We start from the raw sequence: 15,109 nt of genomic DNA on the forward strand, positions 1-15,109 counted from the left end.
ATTAATATTAAGGTGTCTTACAAAAAAAGCTTTCATTGAAGAGTACGATTATCAGAAAAATCCTTAAATTCAAGTGTAAGTGCACAAAAATTAGAATATTATTGATTATTTATATTAGACTTGAGGAACTCATCTTTTTAATTGATAAGATGAATGAAAGAATTGAAAAAATTGTTTCACGTTATAATTAAGAGAAAGCAATAAATAACCCCATAAAAAACAATATTTGCTTTAAGTAACTATGTATAATTGTCATTTAAATGTTTCTCCTTTCCTGAGTTATAGAGTTGTTTGAGTGGGTTTTCTGTGTTATATATAACATTCTGGATGGCAGAAAGAATGCAACTTATGACTAAAAATTTTCTTCAGAGTATAAGTAAATCATAATAGAAATTGAAAGTAGTCAAAACTTTGACCTATATAGTAAGACCTTAGCCCATATTGAAATATACATCTGAATTTGTGTTTTACAAATTCTGATAAAATAATTATAGCCTTAATTGATGATCCAAATAATGCTAATAGCAAACTCATGAAATATATATTATGTCAACTATGCAGAAATGTTATTGTTGCCTAATGCCTTCTTACGGAGAAGGCAATGGCACCCCACTCCAGTACTCTTGCCTGGAAAATCCCATGGACGGAGGACCCTGGTAGGCTGCAGTCCATGGGGTCGCTAGGAGTCTGACACGACTGAGCGACTTCACTTTCACTTTTCACTTTCATGCATTGGAGAAGGAAGTGGCAACCCACTCCAGTGTCCTTGCCTGGAGAATCCCAGGGACTGGGGAGCCTGGTGGGCTGCCGTCTATGGTGTCGCACAGAGTCGGACACAACTGAAGCGACTTAGCGGCAGTAGCAGCAGCAATGCCTTCTTAAACTTCCCATGTGTATGAAAGAATATAGTGTCCATAATTTTTCTTGCTTGAATTCTAATCACCTTGAGAATTCTGTGGATATCAGATAATTTATATATCACATTTACCAGGAGGCTTATTTATGCGTCCTGCTTATTTATGCTTTTTTATGTCCAGCACTTTGCACATTAACTAAGTTAGTACCTGAGGAGTCCGCAAATACACAGACCACAGTTCTGATAGTTCACAATGGACATACTGTCCCTGATAAAGAGGACTGGCTTTGTTATTAGTAATTTGTTAACATATGCATGCAATTCTTTACAAAGCAACATAGATCATTTGAGTTTCATAATATTATAGTCACACATATATGTAATTTTGCTGAAACCTATAATGCTCTAAAAAATGAAATCTTCTCTACAAGATGTCTCATAATAACATATGGTTCAAGCCTTAGGATTTAAAAAATAATTATCATGGTAAAATCAATTAATACACAAAAAACATTCTCCAGAAATGTCTATGGTTTCTGATTTTTATTTATTGCATATATAATACTTCACACAATTATATTTCCTTTATAGTAAACTAAGAATGATACTTTTGGAACTGACTGAGTAACACGATTAATGTCAAACAATATCCCCCAAATGAATGAACTTAAAATGCAAAATAAAAGCAATCGGGAGGATTATAGCAGTTAATCATTTTAGGCTTCCCTTTGAAGAATCATTTTCATTTAACGCCCTTTTTACTGTTTAGTATTCATGTTGTTAGATTGAGTTTATTGTCTAGAATAGATGTGAGGCTATAAATGCTACCTTCAGATTTTGCTCTCTCCTAACAGCATGGTCTTTGCAATACACATATTTTGCTTTTCTGAGTTTTTAATAAAACTCTCTCTAGTATTCTCTATATGATTTTGCTCAGCAGATTTGTGTTATTAAAATGTATATAATGGCACACAGTCCACTTGGAAAGTCCACATAGGATCAAATAATCTTATTTATTGTTAGCTTTCACCTGGTTTATTTTACATGTACCTTGCATTAGTTGTCACTAAAACAAAAAGAAGATAATTTCAAATTTTAAGAACTCCCTAATTAACTCATGATTTTATTGATATAGAATTTATAAAACTTTCATCTATTAGATTGGGCTTTAGACATTCAATAAAACACATTTACTGTGTTCCAGATTAAATCATACATTGTTTAAAATTAATTATTCCTTTTTAATTGCATTGTATAAACAGAAATGACCTGTTAATTTAAAGAAAATCTATCAGCACAAAATGAATTCACTCATATAAACAAGCAAGATGAACTTGACCTTGTTTGAACTTGTTTTGATGTGGCCCAGATGGTAGGCTACATGCTTGAATAGCAGGCTAAAGCAGAGGAAAAACTCATAGAGCAAGATCTAGATTTACAGCCTTTTGCAAATTCCCACCTTGTATTGTCCTTTCGGCATCTGTTCTGCCGCCACTGCGGTCAGCTTCTATCTCTGGGGTCAGAGAGTCTAAAAACAGAAAGGTAAGAGTGACACACATTTCATTTGATTCCCATTGTCCTTTAAAAAAAAAGCAACCTGTTACTTTGGTGCTGAATTAAAATTACATAAATCTTTGTCATCTTTCAAAGGTTGAACAAAGACTATAACCATGAGAATTATCAGAAGATTTGAATGGATAAATAATGCAAAATTGTTCAGAAAATGAGATGGGGGGGTTGAGAACTTCTCATATTAATATTTTATTATGTTTCAGTACAGACAGAATTGGTTAAATAGAAAAGCAATATCATCTCAGATACTGAAGTAACGAAACTGTGGAAGCACCCATGAAATAAAACATTTCCCCCAACATATGTGACTTTTCTCTCCACCATGCTTTCAAAAAGAGCTTAATGAATCACCAGCCATAGAAATACAAACCCACAAACACATGTAAATTGTGTTTTGAGTATTCACAATGAAAGTTAGTTAGCCATGCATAAAGACACATCCTCTTACCATTTAAGACCCTGAGACTATCTGTTGAAGCTGCCTGTTTTAGTGTTTGTTCGGCTTGCTCACGCCGTTTTGTCTCAAATTCAAGTGCTTCCTGCAATTTTCTCTTTGCCTTCTTCTCCTTCTTTAGCCTCTTTTGAACTATGGCTGGAAAAGAGTATATATACATTATTATTTTTCAGAATTTTTGCAATGTTCACATCTCCACAAACGGTCTCTATTTTTAAAATAATATTATTTTTTCCCCTGCTGGACTGCACCTATCTGTGCAGAGGAAGTTTAAACAAAACAAAAACAAAAAAACAACAATAACCCACTTTTACCTAAAATAAATCTCAGTAAAATGTCCAAGGAGGCCAATTTCTGTTTAGCCTTGAACTACTACAAGAATGCCTTTAATTATCATATGTGGAGACAGTTTTAATGGGAAACTAATTTTAATAAATATTTATACTCACTGATAAAAGAAGTCTGATTAAATAAATTTTGTAGTTTAGTCTCTGCCCTTGAATCAGACAAATGCAAAGTAATCTGAATAGTATAAACCTTTAAGATTAGTCTCTCTTTATGAAACATTAATTTTGAGTAGTAAATGGAGCATTCCCCCTATCTTTACAAAAATGTTATACCAGCAAAATTTTTAATAATTCTTTCTTGTAATAAATACTATTGCATATGTGGAACTAATTATTATTATTGTTAATATATATATATATAAACATACTTTTTTGATGAAATGATTGCAATTTGCTTAAGATATTAATAATTTCATAGCAGATGTATTTGCAGTATTATACATTTCAGGAAAGTTACACTTTTAGACTGTAGGAGTTTGATGAGTATAAAACTTCATTGCTACTTAAAAAAGTAACCTATGATACAAAAAGTTAATTATGATGAATGTTTTTCCTACTGACCAATTTAAGTATTTGTACATAATATGTAATCAATAAATAATAACAAATTTTCTCCATAAATGTATGTTAACTGTACTTTCATACATATAATAATTGATCATTGTTTTAACTTTTACACTATATATAAAGTAACCAATCAGCATATGGAAAGCATAAAAGTGTTTTCTTTGAAATAATTTTTTTTTGGATGGTTGATAAACATTGTGTATATGAGTGTGACAGAATCAGTATGAGAAAATCCTTCTGGCAGAATTAGTCATAAGAAGTAACCATTCCAAATTTATTATATAATTACTTACTACAGATTAACAAGCAACATTTTTTACCTAGCATAGTATTCAGTCAAGACATCAAAAAAGGTAATAATGGTTCATGTAAGAGTGTTACTTTGAATTTCCAGTTTCCACAAATCCTATTTTTATAATCAATATTATTCAAATGGCAGACCATTATCTTATAGTTTATTGTTGCTGGTAACATATATTTACAGAAAATTGTTTTTACATAGAGTCAAATCGTATAAGAAAAAACAAAACTGGTTTCAAATAAATGCTAATTTCCTTTATTTAATACTGTGAAAATCTTAACAAAGTTACTTGCCTACTCTTTTCCTTTCTAAAGATGATTGCTTACGTTGTCTCTTTGAAAAGAAACAGTAATTGCTGAATTACTTATTTGGATTGTTTATTCGCATGGCACTAGAAGCTCAATACCCAGTACCTTGCCATTGACTGTTTGTTTTCCTCCTACATGATTGAAGCAAATGGGGTTGCCATGTTTCCCTCTTCAGGATAACACACGGCTTCCATAGACACATTCATATAGATCATTATTGATAGTCATTAACTTTAACTTGTTGTTCATAATTAATTAAATGGTAGGTTCATGATGTTGTCTGTGAAACACTTTGTCCTATACGTTTAGCAGTTAAAGGAATAAAACAATGTAAATTTTCCAACAGTTATAAAACAACACAATTCTGAACATCTCTCAAGTAACCAAAAGGTTACCTTAAGAATTCAGGGTTTTGCTTTTAAGTTTTGTTTGAAAAAGACTTCTCCAAGTAAGAACAAAATTGCGACATGGCTATCTCATGGAAGATGGTTCCAAAGAATGAACCGTTTGACCATATTCATTACTCAGAACATATCCCACCATCAACATTTACCTTGTTTTGCTTACTCTAGTAGCTAAATCTATGTGAAGTCACATTACTTAGAACAGTGCTCTACACCCAGCGTGCCAGCTGCCTGAAAGCCTCATCCTGGGAACTGACTAACTATTGCTTCATAGTAACTAATAAAAAACCTATTAGTTCTGCAAGTTTTGAAAGAAAGAATTATTTTAAAATGACCACGTCACATATATCAGAAGAAAGTGTGGATTATTTATAGTGGATATTTATTAAATGAGAGAAAAGGAGCTTCCCCTTTTAAATATTGAAGAGAACTTTAGAGTTGAAGCAGAGGGGAAGTTGTAAAGAAAACACTCTTGGATGTCATACATAAAATAAGCAGACAAATATGAATGACCTTCAAAATTATCTAAACATGCACTGTAAAGTGTGTAAAAAGCAGCAGTTCATAGACTGATAATAACATTATTTTTACCCAATAAAAATTCACATCAGTTTCTACTCTGATGTGTATTTGACCTTGTTGGATGAAAATGAGGCATTCAGAAAGAAAATTATACAAACACTCAACTTTGGTCATTTGTTCAGATATTCATCAGTCTTCCATTTCAGTTGATAAATATCTCACTAAATCTGCTTCGCTTGAATAATCAGTATTTTTCTATTTTAGTTTTATGACTTTAACTCAAGCTTTTCAAAGGGCAATTATGAATGAATATAGAATTCTTCTTCATGGCTGTCATCTTATCAGAACTCCTTATTTTAAAACTATGAATTGGTTAAATCTATAAGCAGTAAAAATTATGTGATTAATGATATAATGGATATATTTCATTATATATATGGTACGAAGAGACGAGAAACTATGTCCTTTAAAGGTTAAGCTCAGGATTCAAATCCTGCACTAAACTATAGCTACAAGTAAAAACAAAAAAGTTACAGTTTCATAGTAAATCACAAAATATTGTTATGCTGAATATTTGATGCTAAGTATTAAACTTATTTGGAAGTTTAAAAATACCTCTATTCTTTTGTTCCATTGCCAACTGCTTCTCAAGTGTCTCCCTTAGTTCTCTTTCCCTTAAAAAATCCATCTTCAGTTCTGTTTTTTCAAGTTGAACCTGTTTTTCTTGAGCTCTGGCATTGTCTATGGCAACTTTCAAGAGCCCCTGTACAAAGAAGGTATTCAGAATTATAATATTTTGGATGAAGTACATTTCATTCATTACTTTAACATATTTTAAAAGAGAACAGCCCACTTATCAAATATCTTCATTCCTGTTGTGCAGTCACTTTGTATTCACTAAGATAAATAGTCAAAGTAAAGCAAAATTTTTCTATGTTTAATTAAACTATTTAGGAAGACAAATATTTTTGGCATGCAGGTTCAATCGCTTCTAATTAGAATATCTAGGTTTAATACCACATGAGGGCAACACATAAGTGTATCTTAAAATTAAATATTGTGAAGAAAATTAGACTGATTTGTTCCATGTGTAATTATCTGACATAGTTTATGTAACCCCTTGTGATGTTAGCAATACTCACCTGTCTCTCAGGGCTCATTCTCTGCCACTCCCTACTGAGATTATATACAACGTGAGTGGCCATTTATTTCTTAAGGCACCAATTTGTTTCTGCACCAGGCACTTGGCTCTCTGTTTCCCTCCTGAATGCTTTTCCTCCCAGGTTTTGCATGGCTCACTCCTACATTCATTTCACCTTTGTTCAGTCATCACTGGGGAAAACCGTTCTCTTCACATCTCGTCTGGACTAGCCCTCCAAACTCAAACTTTTTATTCCCTCCTTAAAATTCTTCATGTCGTTTATTATGTAATATTGTCATCTGTTTATTTGTTTAGTGGCATATTTTGCATCTTCTTCACTGAAATGTAAGTCCTCTGAGGCAGAGACATTTTCTCTCATGGGGTACTATGGGTACTAAAACTCAGAGAGTGCCTGCTGTAGAGTAGATTTCAAAAATTTATTGAATAGAAGGATTCAAAACTTCTATTAGGATCCAAAGCTTCATGGCTTAGTAATGCATTATTTTTAAAAAATCTATCAAAATGGCTCTAAACAGAGGATACATTTTAGGGTATATATAATAATACTGCTGCTGCTGAGTCACTTCAGTCATGTCCGACTCTGTACAACCCCATAGACGGCAGCTCACCAGGCTCCCCCGTCCCTGGGATTCTCCAGGCAAGAACACTGGAGTGGGTTGCCATTTCCTTCTCCAATGCATGAAAGTGAAAAGTGAAAGTGAAGTCACTCAGTCGTGTCCGACTCTTCGCGACCCCATGGACTGTAGCCCACCAGGCTCCTCTGCCCATGGGATTTTCCAGGCAAGAGTACTGGAGTGGGGTGCCATGGCCTTCTCCAATATATAATAATAGTATATGGCAAAAGCAAATTATATCTATTTATATAACTGATTATAAAATAATATATATATAATTTGCTGCTACTGCTGCTGCTAAGTCGCTTCAGTTGGGTCCGACTCTGTGTGACTCCATAGACAGCAGCCCAACCAGGCTTCCCCGTCCCTGGGATTCTTAAGGCAAGAACACTAGAGTGGGTTGCCATTTCCTTCTCCAATGCATGAAAGTGAAAAGTGAAAGTGAAGTCGCTCAGTTGTGTCCGACTCTTAGCGACCCCATGGACTGTAGCCTACCAGGCTCCTCCGTCCATGGGATTTTCCAGACAAGAGTACTGGAGCAGGGTGCCTTTGCCTTCTCCGTATATAATTTGACTATATGCTGTATTAATATATGAGTAGTATTCTGAAATTTTCAAAAATGAGATTATGAGAATATGTAAAACCTATGCAAAGCGTTATGCATGTGTTCTCTGCTAAGATGCATTAGAAAATTATTACTAAAGTTATCAGTAAAAATTGGAGCTAAGATTTCAATACTTCTCAACTCAGCAATTCAAAATGCCCTTTTGGAAAAGATGCTTTGGATTGTGAACATCAGCAGCTGAATTTTTCAAATGAAATTAGAAATGAAATGGTAGTTAATGCCAGTTGTAGATTTATTTGAGACCCCTTTAACCCTTTATAGGATACGACATAAGAAGTTTGATTCATACATTTCAATTCCAGCTTGACTTGCTAACGCAATAGGAATGTACCTTCAGTTCAGCCCAATTGTCACAAGTCTTTTTAAGTCTCTTTTCAAGCACATATAAGCTATTAATATTTAATATTTGGTATAACTGATCCTGAATTTTCTGGATTAATTTTTGTGATAGGAAACAAGCTGGATGGCAGTTCACTTCTCTCTACTCTTTTGTTTTTAACAATAAAACATAGCTGCTAAGGAAACTGCCATCTTAATTCGGCAACATTCCTGTATATGTTTCTTCTTCATCAGGAACAAACAATTAGTAACAAATGAAAGAGATCATTACATCAAGTGCCCTTTTAGATCACCCCAATTAAAACTTTAGTTTAGCTGTATTTTAATTCTAAGATACCAAATTCTAATTTTCTGCTCTGATTGCTCTTGTTGACTTATCTTTGAAAGATGTACTCTCTGTGCAATGTCTAGAGATTATTTAGCAAGATGCCAATGTTGGCACCACTTAATGTGTTGATTGGTTGTATTATCAGTAGCTGTTTAAAATAAATTACTATTAAACTATTATTGTCCTTGGCTGACAAAACACAATATTTTGGTGTTCTTTAAATATGAAACAATCATTATGAATAAACGTGTTGAATAGTGTTAAGCTGCAGCTCTAATTTGTGTAATTTTATATTAATATTTGTTGTAAATATAAAGTTGCTAAGAACATTTATGTTTATTGTTTCCTTCTGTTACATTGCTGTTAATGTCGCTAATGGTAGTACATTACTTATTCCTGCTGATTATGTCTGAAAAATATTAGCTTTAGGATCCAATACCCTCTAGGGACTACTTATAAGCTGTATAAAATTAAGTTTCATTTTTAGACTTTAAATCAGTGCACATCAGTAGGAGTCCAGTGTGAACAAAAATCTTCACTAGAGCCAAACTGATACATATGCAAAAAATATGTTATTGTCTGTGACAGCTCTTCTGAAAAAATACGGAAAACCAATTAAATTTCAGTGCAGCAGGGGACTGGGAAAAACAAAAGCAAGTAGTGTTCACAACATCTACAAATCACTGGGACACCATTTTAACCATCAGTGATAACAGTACTATCGGATTTGTGTAACTTCTGTAAATTTTCCAGGTAGATCATATGCAAAAGGTCACACTAAATGCTAGGTCTCATGTGGTCATGCGATATCAAGCAAAATTCTACGATGGCAATGTGATTTAATGTAAAGGAAACAAGGTTTAAAACATAAAATTTGTTCCCAAGGGGACGTCAGTTCTCATGATGTTGAAGCTGGATAGTAACGACTCTTAAAAAAAAAATGCATTTTAAATTTAGTCTATGACACAGCAGTTATTAAAGATAGTGGTTGTTTGACTTCAGATTTCTTTTCTATATGCAGACATAATGCTTGTCATAATACAGAAGTATTTTTGCTTTCTAAAGTACTATGACTTGTAAACAAATTTCTATCATTTTTCAGGGAATGAGTTTATAAACTACATATATAAAGGACACATTAATCTAGCAATATGTCAACTATTTCTCTTGCCTAGGAAGTATAAGTATCTGCCTGTATAGGAGACTTACAGTGATATTGATATGACAGAAGCATTTCTTAATTTATTAGTTAGATCCTAGAGGAAGAAAAGCTTACTTGGTACATATTTGTATTTTGTACAAATTTGTGTTCAGTAGTTTGCTATTTCTAATGAGAGTAAATAAGGAAATGGCAACCCAGTATTTTTGCCTGGGAAATCCCATGGACAAGGAGCCTGGCAGGTTGTAGTCCATGGGATCACATAGACTCTAGTATTCCTGCTTAGAAAATCCCATGGAAAGAGGGGACTGGCAGACTGTTGTCCATCGGGTAGCACAAGAGTCGGACACTATTGAGCAACGAAACAACAACAACAAACCCAGTTGGAGGAGATTTTTAGCCATTATCTAGTCTAGTTTAAACCTTTCAAAGATGAGAAAACCAAGGTCCAGAAGGAGAAGGTGACTTGTCTAAGGTTCCAAACGAGTAAGCTGACTAAACCTAGGTCAGGACTGCCCTGAGGTTTTTGGTTTTTCTTTTTTTCTTTGTTTGGTGTTTCATTCCGAAAAAGAATAGTGTGCCTTGAAGTTAGGAACTTTAAAAAATATGACAGAACAGTATCAACTAAAGCATTTTTGCCACTCTTGTGACAAAAGATACTATACTTGGTTTACTGTTATGGTTACTGTACTTCAAAGTTGATTAACGATGAATTCTCCATCAAAAGCACTTCTAGGTATCCTATACTGGATACTGGTATCTAGAGATGCTTACAGGGAATGGAACTTCCTAAATGATAAAAACAACAGAGGTGAAATGGGTCTTCTGTTATTCATAATAAACTCCTTGCAACTACATATGAGTTTCTGTTAATAAGTTGACTTTTGGCAACTCCCTAAAGGATGGATGAGATTCAGAGAACTTTTGAATTGGTCAGTGTATAGAGGTACAGGGTGGGTGACGTGTGAGGGAATGGAAGCTCTATGCCTCTTTCGAAATACATTGCCCTACACATTTCTCCCATCTGTTTCTGAATTGTATTGGACAATTCACCCGCTCCTTCTCGACCTTGATTTATAATCTTTTATAATAAACCGGGTACATAAGTAACACATTTTCCTAAGTTCAATGAGCTGCTTTAACAAATTAATTGGCAGGCATGGTGGGAATCTCCAGTCTGTAGCTGGCTGGTCACAAGCACAGGTTACAACCAGGACTTACAACTGGCAATGAAAGCGGGGGCAGGAAGCAGGTTTGTGAGGCTGAACTCTTAATCTATGAGATCTGATGCTATCTCTAAGCAGATCATGCCTGAACTAGGATAAAATGCAGGGCCCCCAGCTTAGCTCGCAGAATTGCTTGTAATGGGAAAAACTCTGACACTGGTGAATTAGAAGTATCAGAATTTAAGTAGTGTTAGAGTAGAGGAGACTCAAAGGAGTATATTTCCTGCACAAGGACATATTAAGATTATTCAGCAAATATTGTTGTTTAGTTGCTAAGTCATGCCCTACTTTTTTCGGGATCCAAAGGACTGTAACCCACCAGGCTCCTCTGTCCATGGGATTTTCCAGCAAGCATACTGGAGTGGGTTGCCGTTTCCTTCTCCATGGTATCTTCCTGACCCAGGGATGGAACCTGCATGTCCTGTATTAGTAAGGGAATTCTTTACCACTGAGTCACCAGGGAAGTCCTCAATAAAATTAGTTTTACTATTAATATTTGTATTGTTGTTGTATATGATATAAATTAGTAAATATGATACAGAGTCCAGATTTTTAAGAGATTAATGCCACTCTCTTCATTACAGTAAACTGAGTTTAAAATATTTGCTGTGGTTTACTGTTTTTTCCATGATCTCTCTTCACAAAATTGGTAATGGGACACACAGGAGAAGATATAACATACTATGATTAAAGATAAAAAGACATAATATAAAAACCAATGTATCTGATGCTAGTCTACCCATATTTTGAAGTCAATGTCTTATTTTATCGTTTATCATTTTGAAAAGTTTCTAATTCTTTTATCAGTTAGAGAAGATTAGTAACTATATAACTAATTACTAGTACATATTTTATAATTAAAATACATATTAATAATGCAAATAAAAATGATTCATTTTTTTGAAATGTATAAGATATATTACTGATCATGACTTTGAAATGTAAAGACTGGAATATGTATAATCAGAATATTTTGGTCAAATTATTTTTCATTGTCTTCCATTAAATATAGAAGTAAAGAATGCTTCTTAAATACCACAGTCAGAATATGTTTATTTGTCAGACCATAGTGAACCAATCTCAGCCTGCTATTCATTGTGGTTTTAACATCCCTTTTAGATTTTCCTTGTTTGTTTAATACTTCCACATAGACAAATCAGAATAAACCAAACAGCTATCTTACTCCCCTTATGGCATATATCCTTAGGGTTAATATCACTCCTCACTAAATTTTATATTCTGTACCTTATTTTTCTTTTCTACTTTTTATTTATTTAACTATCCTTTAAAATAATTTTTTGTAAATAGGGTAATAAACAGTGCAACATATTTATTCCTAGTCTTATGTGCAAATGTATCCCAGTTATGATTTACAGCTTGAAAGCTCAGATTGAGAATAGTGGGTAAAATTCTCCCTTCAGTTTGTTCAAATGATAATCAATGATTGAAGGTGTCACATCCAGTAAATTGATACTAAAATTCTACTTTCCACACCTAAAATCTCATAGGTTGTTGTCCATGAATACGTTTGATTAAGGAAACCATAATGAAAGACTGTCCACATAGAAAAATAAAATAAAATTCCATATAATTTTTTTTAATTCTAAAAAGGAAAATCTAGAGTGAATTTAAATGTCACTAAAGTAAAATTGCTGTTCTTTACTGAAGATATCCTTATTCTTTATGACTTCTAATTTATAAAAATAGTCAAACTTTAAGAAAGAATAGTATAGTTCTAGGAACTAGCAAAAATCTTGTACCTAAATATATACAGTATACACATATATTTTTATACTACAAATATTTTTCTGTACTATATATAAAACGTATTTTCTACACTATATATAGTATATATATTTTAAAATACTAGCATATAGTATTTTTCTACAGGCCCTCTTTTAAAACACAAAGAAATACCATTTAAGAAAATTCAATTTTGATAATGTGTCATGGAAGGGACATCTACAGTAGCTATTAAAAATTTTTAATTTTAAAATTATCAAATTACACAATATCATGAAATCAAAGGATTGAATATTAGAACAATAACACCTTAAATATTATTTTGAGTAGTTTTGGTCATTAATTCTAAGAAAAATAGAGTTTATGTGCATTAAATTTAAATATAACACAATATTCTAAAATAGAAAACATGCACAATAAACCTTTAATTTTAAACATGATATTGTATGATATAAAAATGCAAATACTTTCAACTCAATTATTTTTCATTGTCATTGTGATAAAGTATCTTCAAAGGAAATATAGAGCTTTAAATTTACCACACCAAAAGAGTATTGCCATTTGAGACAGAAAGCAGAGAACCCCATTATACATAATTGAACTTACAAAGGAAATTGAGGTAGACAGAATGTAATTACCCAAATTAGAATTTGGACAGCAAACACATTTATACTGTATGCCCCATGAGTCAGAGTCATGACTGTTTAAATATTCTATACCATTCCTAGGATATTACTATAACTCAATATATGTAATAATAATAAAAGAGCTAGCAACTATGACCTTTTGCAAAATAATGTGAAACTATAACTGAACATAAATCTAGCATGTATGTCTGGCTTGTGTGTGTGTGTGTGAACATGTATATAAGTATGTATGAATGTATGGATGTATTGTCGTTTGTTTTACTGTATATTGCACTTAGTAAGATTTTCAATATTTATTTTACCTTTCAAACATATATGTGCATGCACATATCCTTGTATACAGGTATCACATTCATACATATACATATATAATATCTCATCTGTATACATCTATATGTGAAACTGAAGTGAACAGCTTAATTTATTTTAAATGAAATATTATTTCCTTTTTTGATGTGGACCATTTTTAAAATCTTTGCTAAATTTGTTCCAATATTGCTTTGGCTGTTTATGTTCTGGTTTTTTGTCTGTGAGTCATGAGGGATCTTAGCTACCTGACCATGGATCAAACCTGCACTCCCTTCATTGGAAGGCAAGGTCTTAACCACTGGACATAGAGGGAGGTCCCTAAATGGAGCATTTTTATTGTGAGTGTTCTAACTTTGTCAGACCCAGAATCCTATGATTTAGGACTAGAAGAAATAATTTACTTTGACTTGACTCCTATCATCAATGCTTCCTAATATATCATCTTAAGGCTGTTTGGAAAGCTAGAGAATATATTATTTCCAGAGATCTATTCAGTAAAAAATAATTTATCTAAAATTTGAACAATTTAAAACTGAAATTTTCTCTTTTCTTCTTTTCTTTCTTTAAAGAAATACTTATAATTTGAGGTGATGTAGATAACATTTCTGGGCTTCTCATGTTGTGCTAGTGGTAAAGAGCCTGCCCACCAATGCAGGAGACATAAGAGACGTGGGTTAAATCTGTGGGTTCAGAAGGTCTTGAGGAGGGCATGGTAACCCACTCCAGGATACTTGCTTGGAGAATCCCATGGACAGAGAAGCCTGGAGTCCTATAGTCCATAGGGTCACATAGAGTCCGACCCGACTGAACCGATTTAGCATGCAAGCACACAAGCAGATAACATTTCTAGTCTGTGTATTACTGTCTATGGGTGGGTGGATAAACATTCTCAAACACAGAATTTGACTTAGTGATGTGGTTTTCACATAGAACGCAAGGGTCCCTGTGTAAATCTACTCTTCAGATGAGCAAACTGGTTTGCACTAGTGAATGTTTACACAGAAATGTTTTCTTTGCTGAAATTGAAATTAAATTATTATTTTCCCCATTAAAGAGGCTTTAGTTAGTGAATATACAGACACCTAGATGGAGAATCTTAAGTAAATGTTTAGCTGTATATTTGCTTCACATAGAATTTTATAAATATATATATGTACACACACACACAGAACATACAAAAGAAACTTAATTGTTCCCTTACTTCTCAAAGTGTAAATTCAGAAATGTTGAGGGATATTTTTGAAAGCACTTATTTTAACAAAAGAGAAATGCATTAAGAACTTTAACTCAGAAAACAATAATGTGGGCTGAATTTAGAAAAAAAGTTACATGTTTATTTTTAAATATAATCAGTTATTTGGCTATGATTACATTTAGGTTAGATTGATGATTTATTTCAATTACTGAGATATAAAACCTTAAAGTTGAATACAGTTCTGGAGATTCTAATTACATTAGTATTAAAAATTCCATATTAACAGATGAGAAGATATGTTACATTAAAGGCCTTCTGTTATGTCCTTAGAGAGGTAAATAAAATTAATTACATTTCTACTGGGAGAAAGTTTAATATGGTATGAAATGTGTACAGAAAAATACCAGTAAGGATTGAATGCTAGAACAAAG

General features: G+C 32.9%; 1 protein-coding gene across 3 annotated transcripts in view; it reads right to left on the reverse strand.

Annotated features, from left to right (window-relative positions):
* The window catches only part of DACH1 (dachshund family transcription factor 1), a 460,914-nt gene that overhangs the window by 38,119 nt on the left and 407,686 nt on the right, over window positions 1–15,109 (reverse strand). For all 3 annotated transcript variants that reach the window (XM_010842289.1, XM_010842290.1, XM_010842288.1), the window contains 3 exons: window positions 5,947–6,094; window positions 2,877–3,020; window positions 2,316–2,384 (listed from right to left, as the gene is read on the reverse strand). In XM_010842289.1, coding sequence (XP_010840591.1) covers window positions 2,316–2,384; window positions 2,877–3,020; window positions 5,947–6,094 — 361 coding nt within the window. The remainder of the gene's footprint in view (window positions 1–2,315; window positions 2,385–2,876; window positions 3,021–5,946; window positions 6,095–15,109) is intronic.

The sequence above is a fragment of the Bison bison genome, unplaced genomic scaffold (genome assembly GCF_000754665.1).
Source record: "Bison bison bison isolate TAMUID 2011002044 unplaced genomic scaffold, Bison_UMD1.0 scf7180017864176, whole genome shotgun sequence".
Classification (NCBI taxonomy): domain Eukaryota; kingdom Metazoa; phylum Chordata; class Mammalia; order Artiodactyla; family Bovidae; genus Bison; species Bison bison.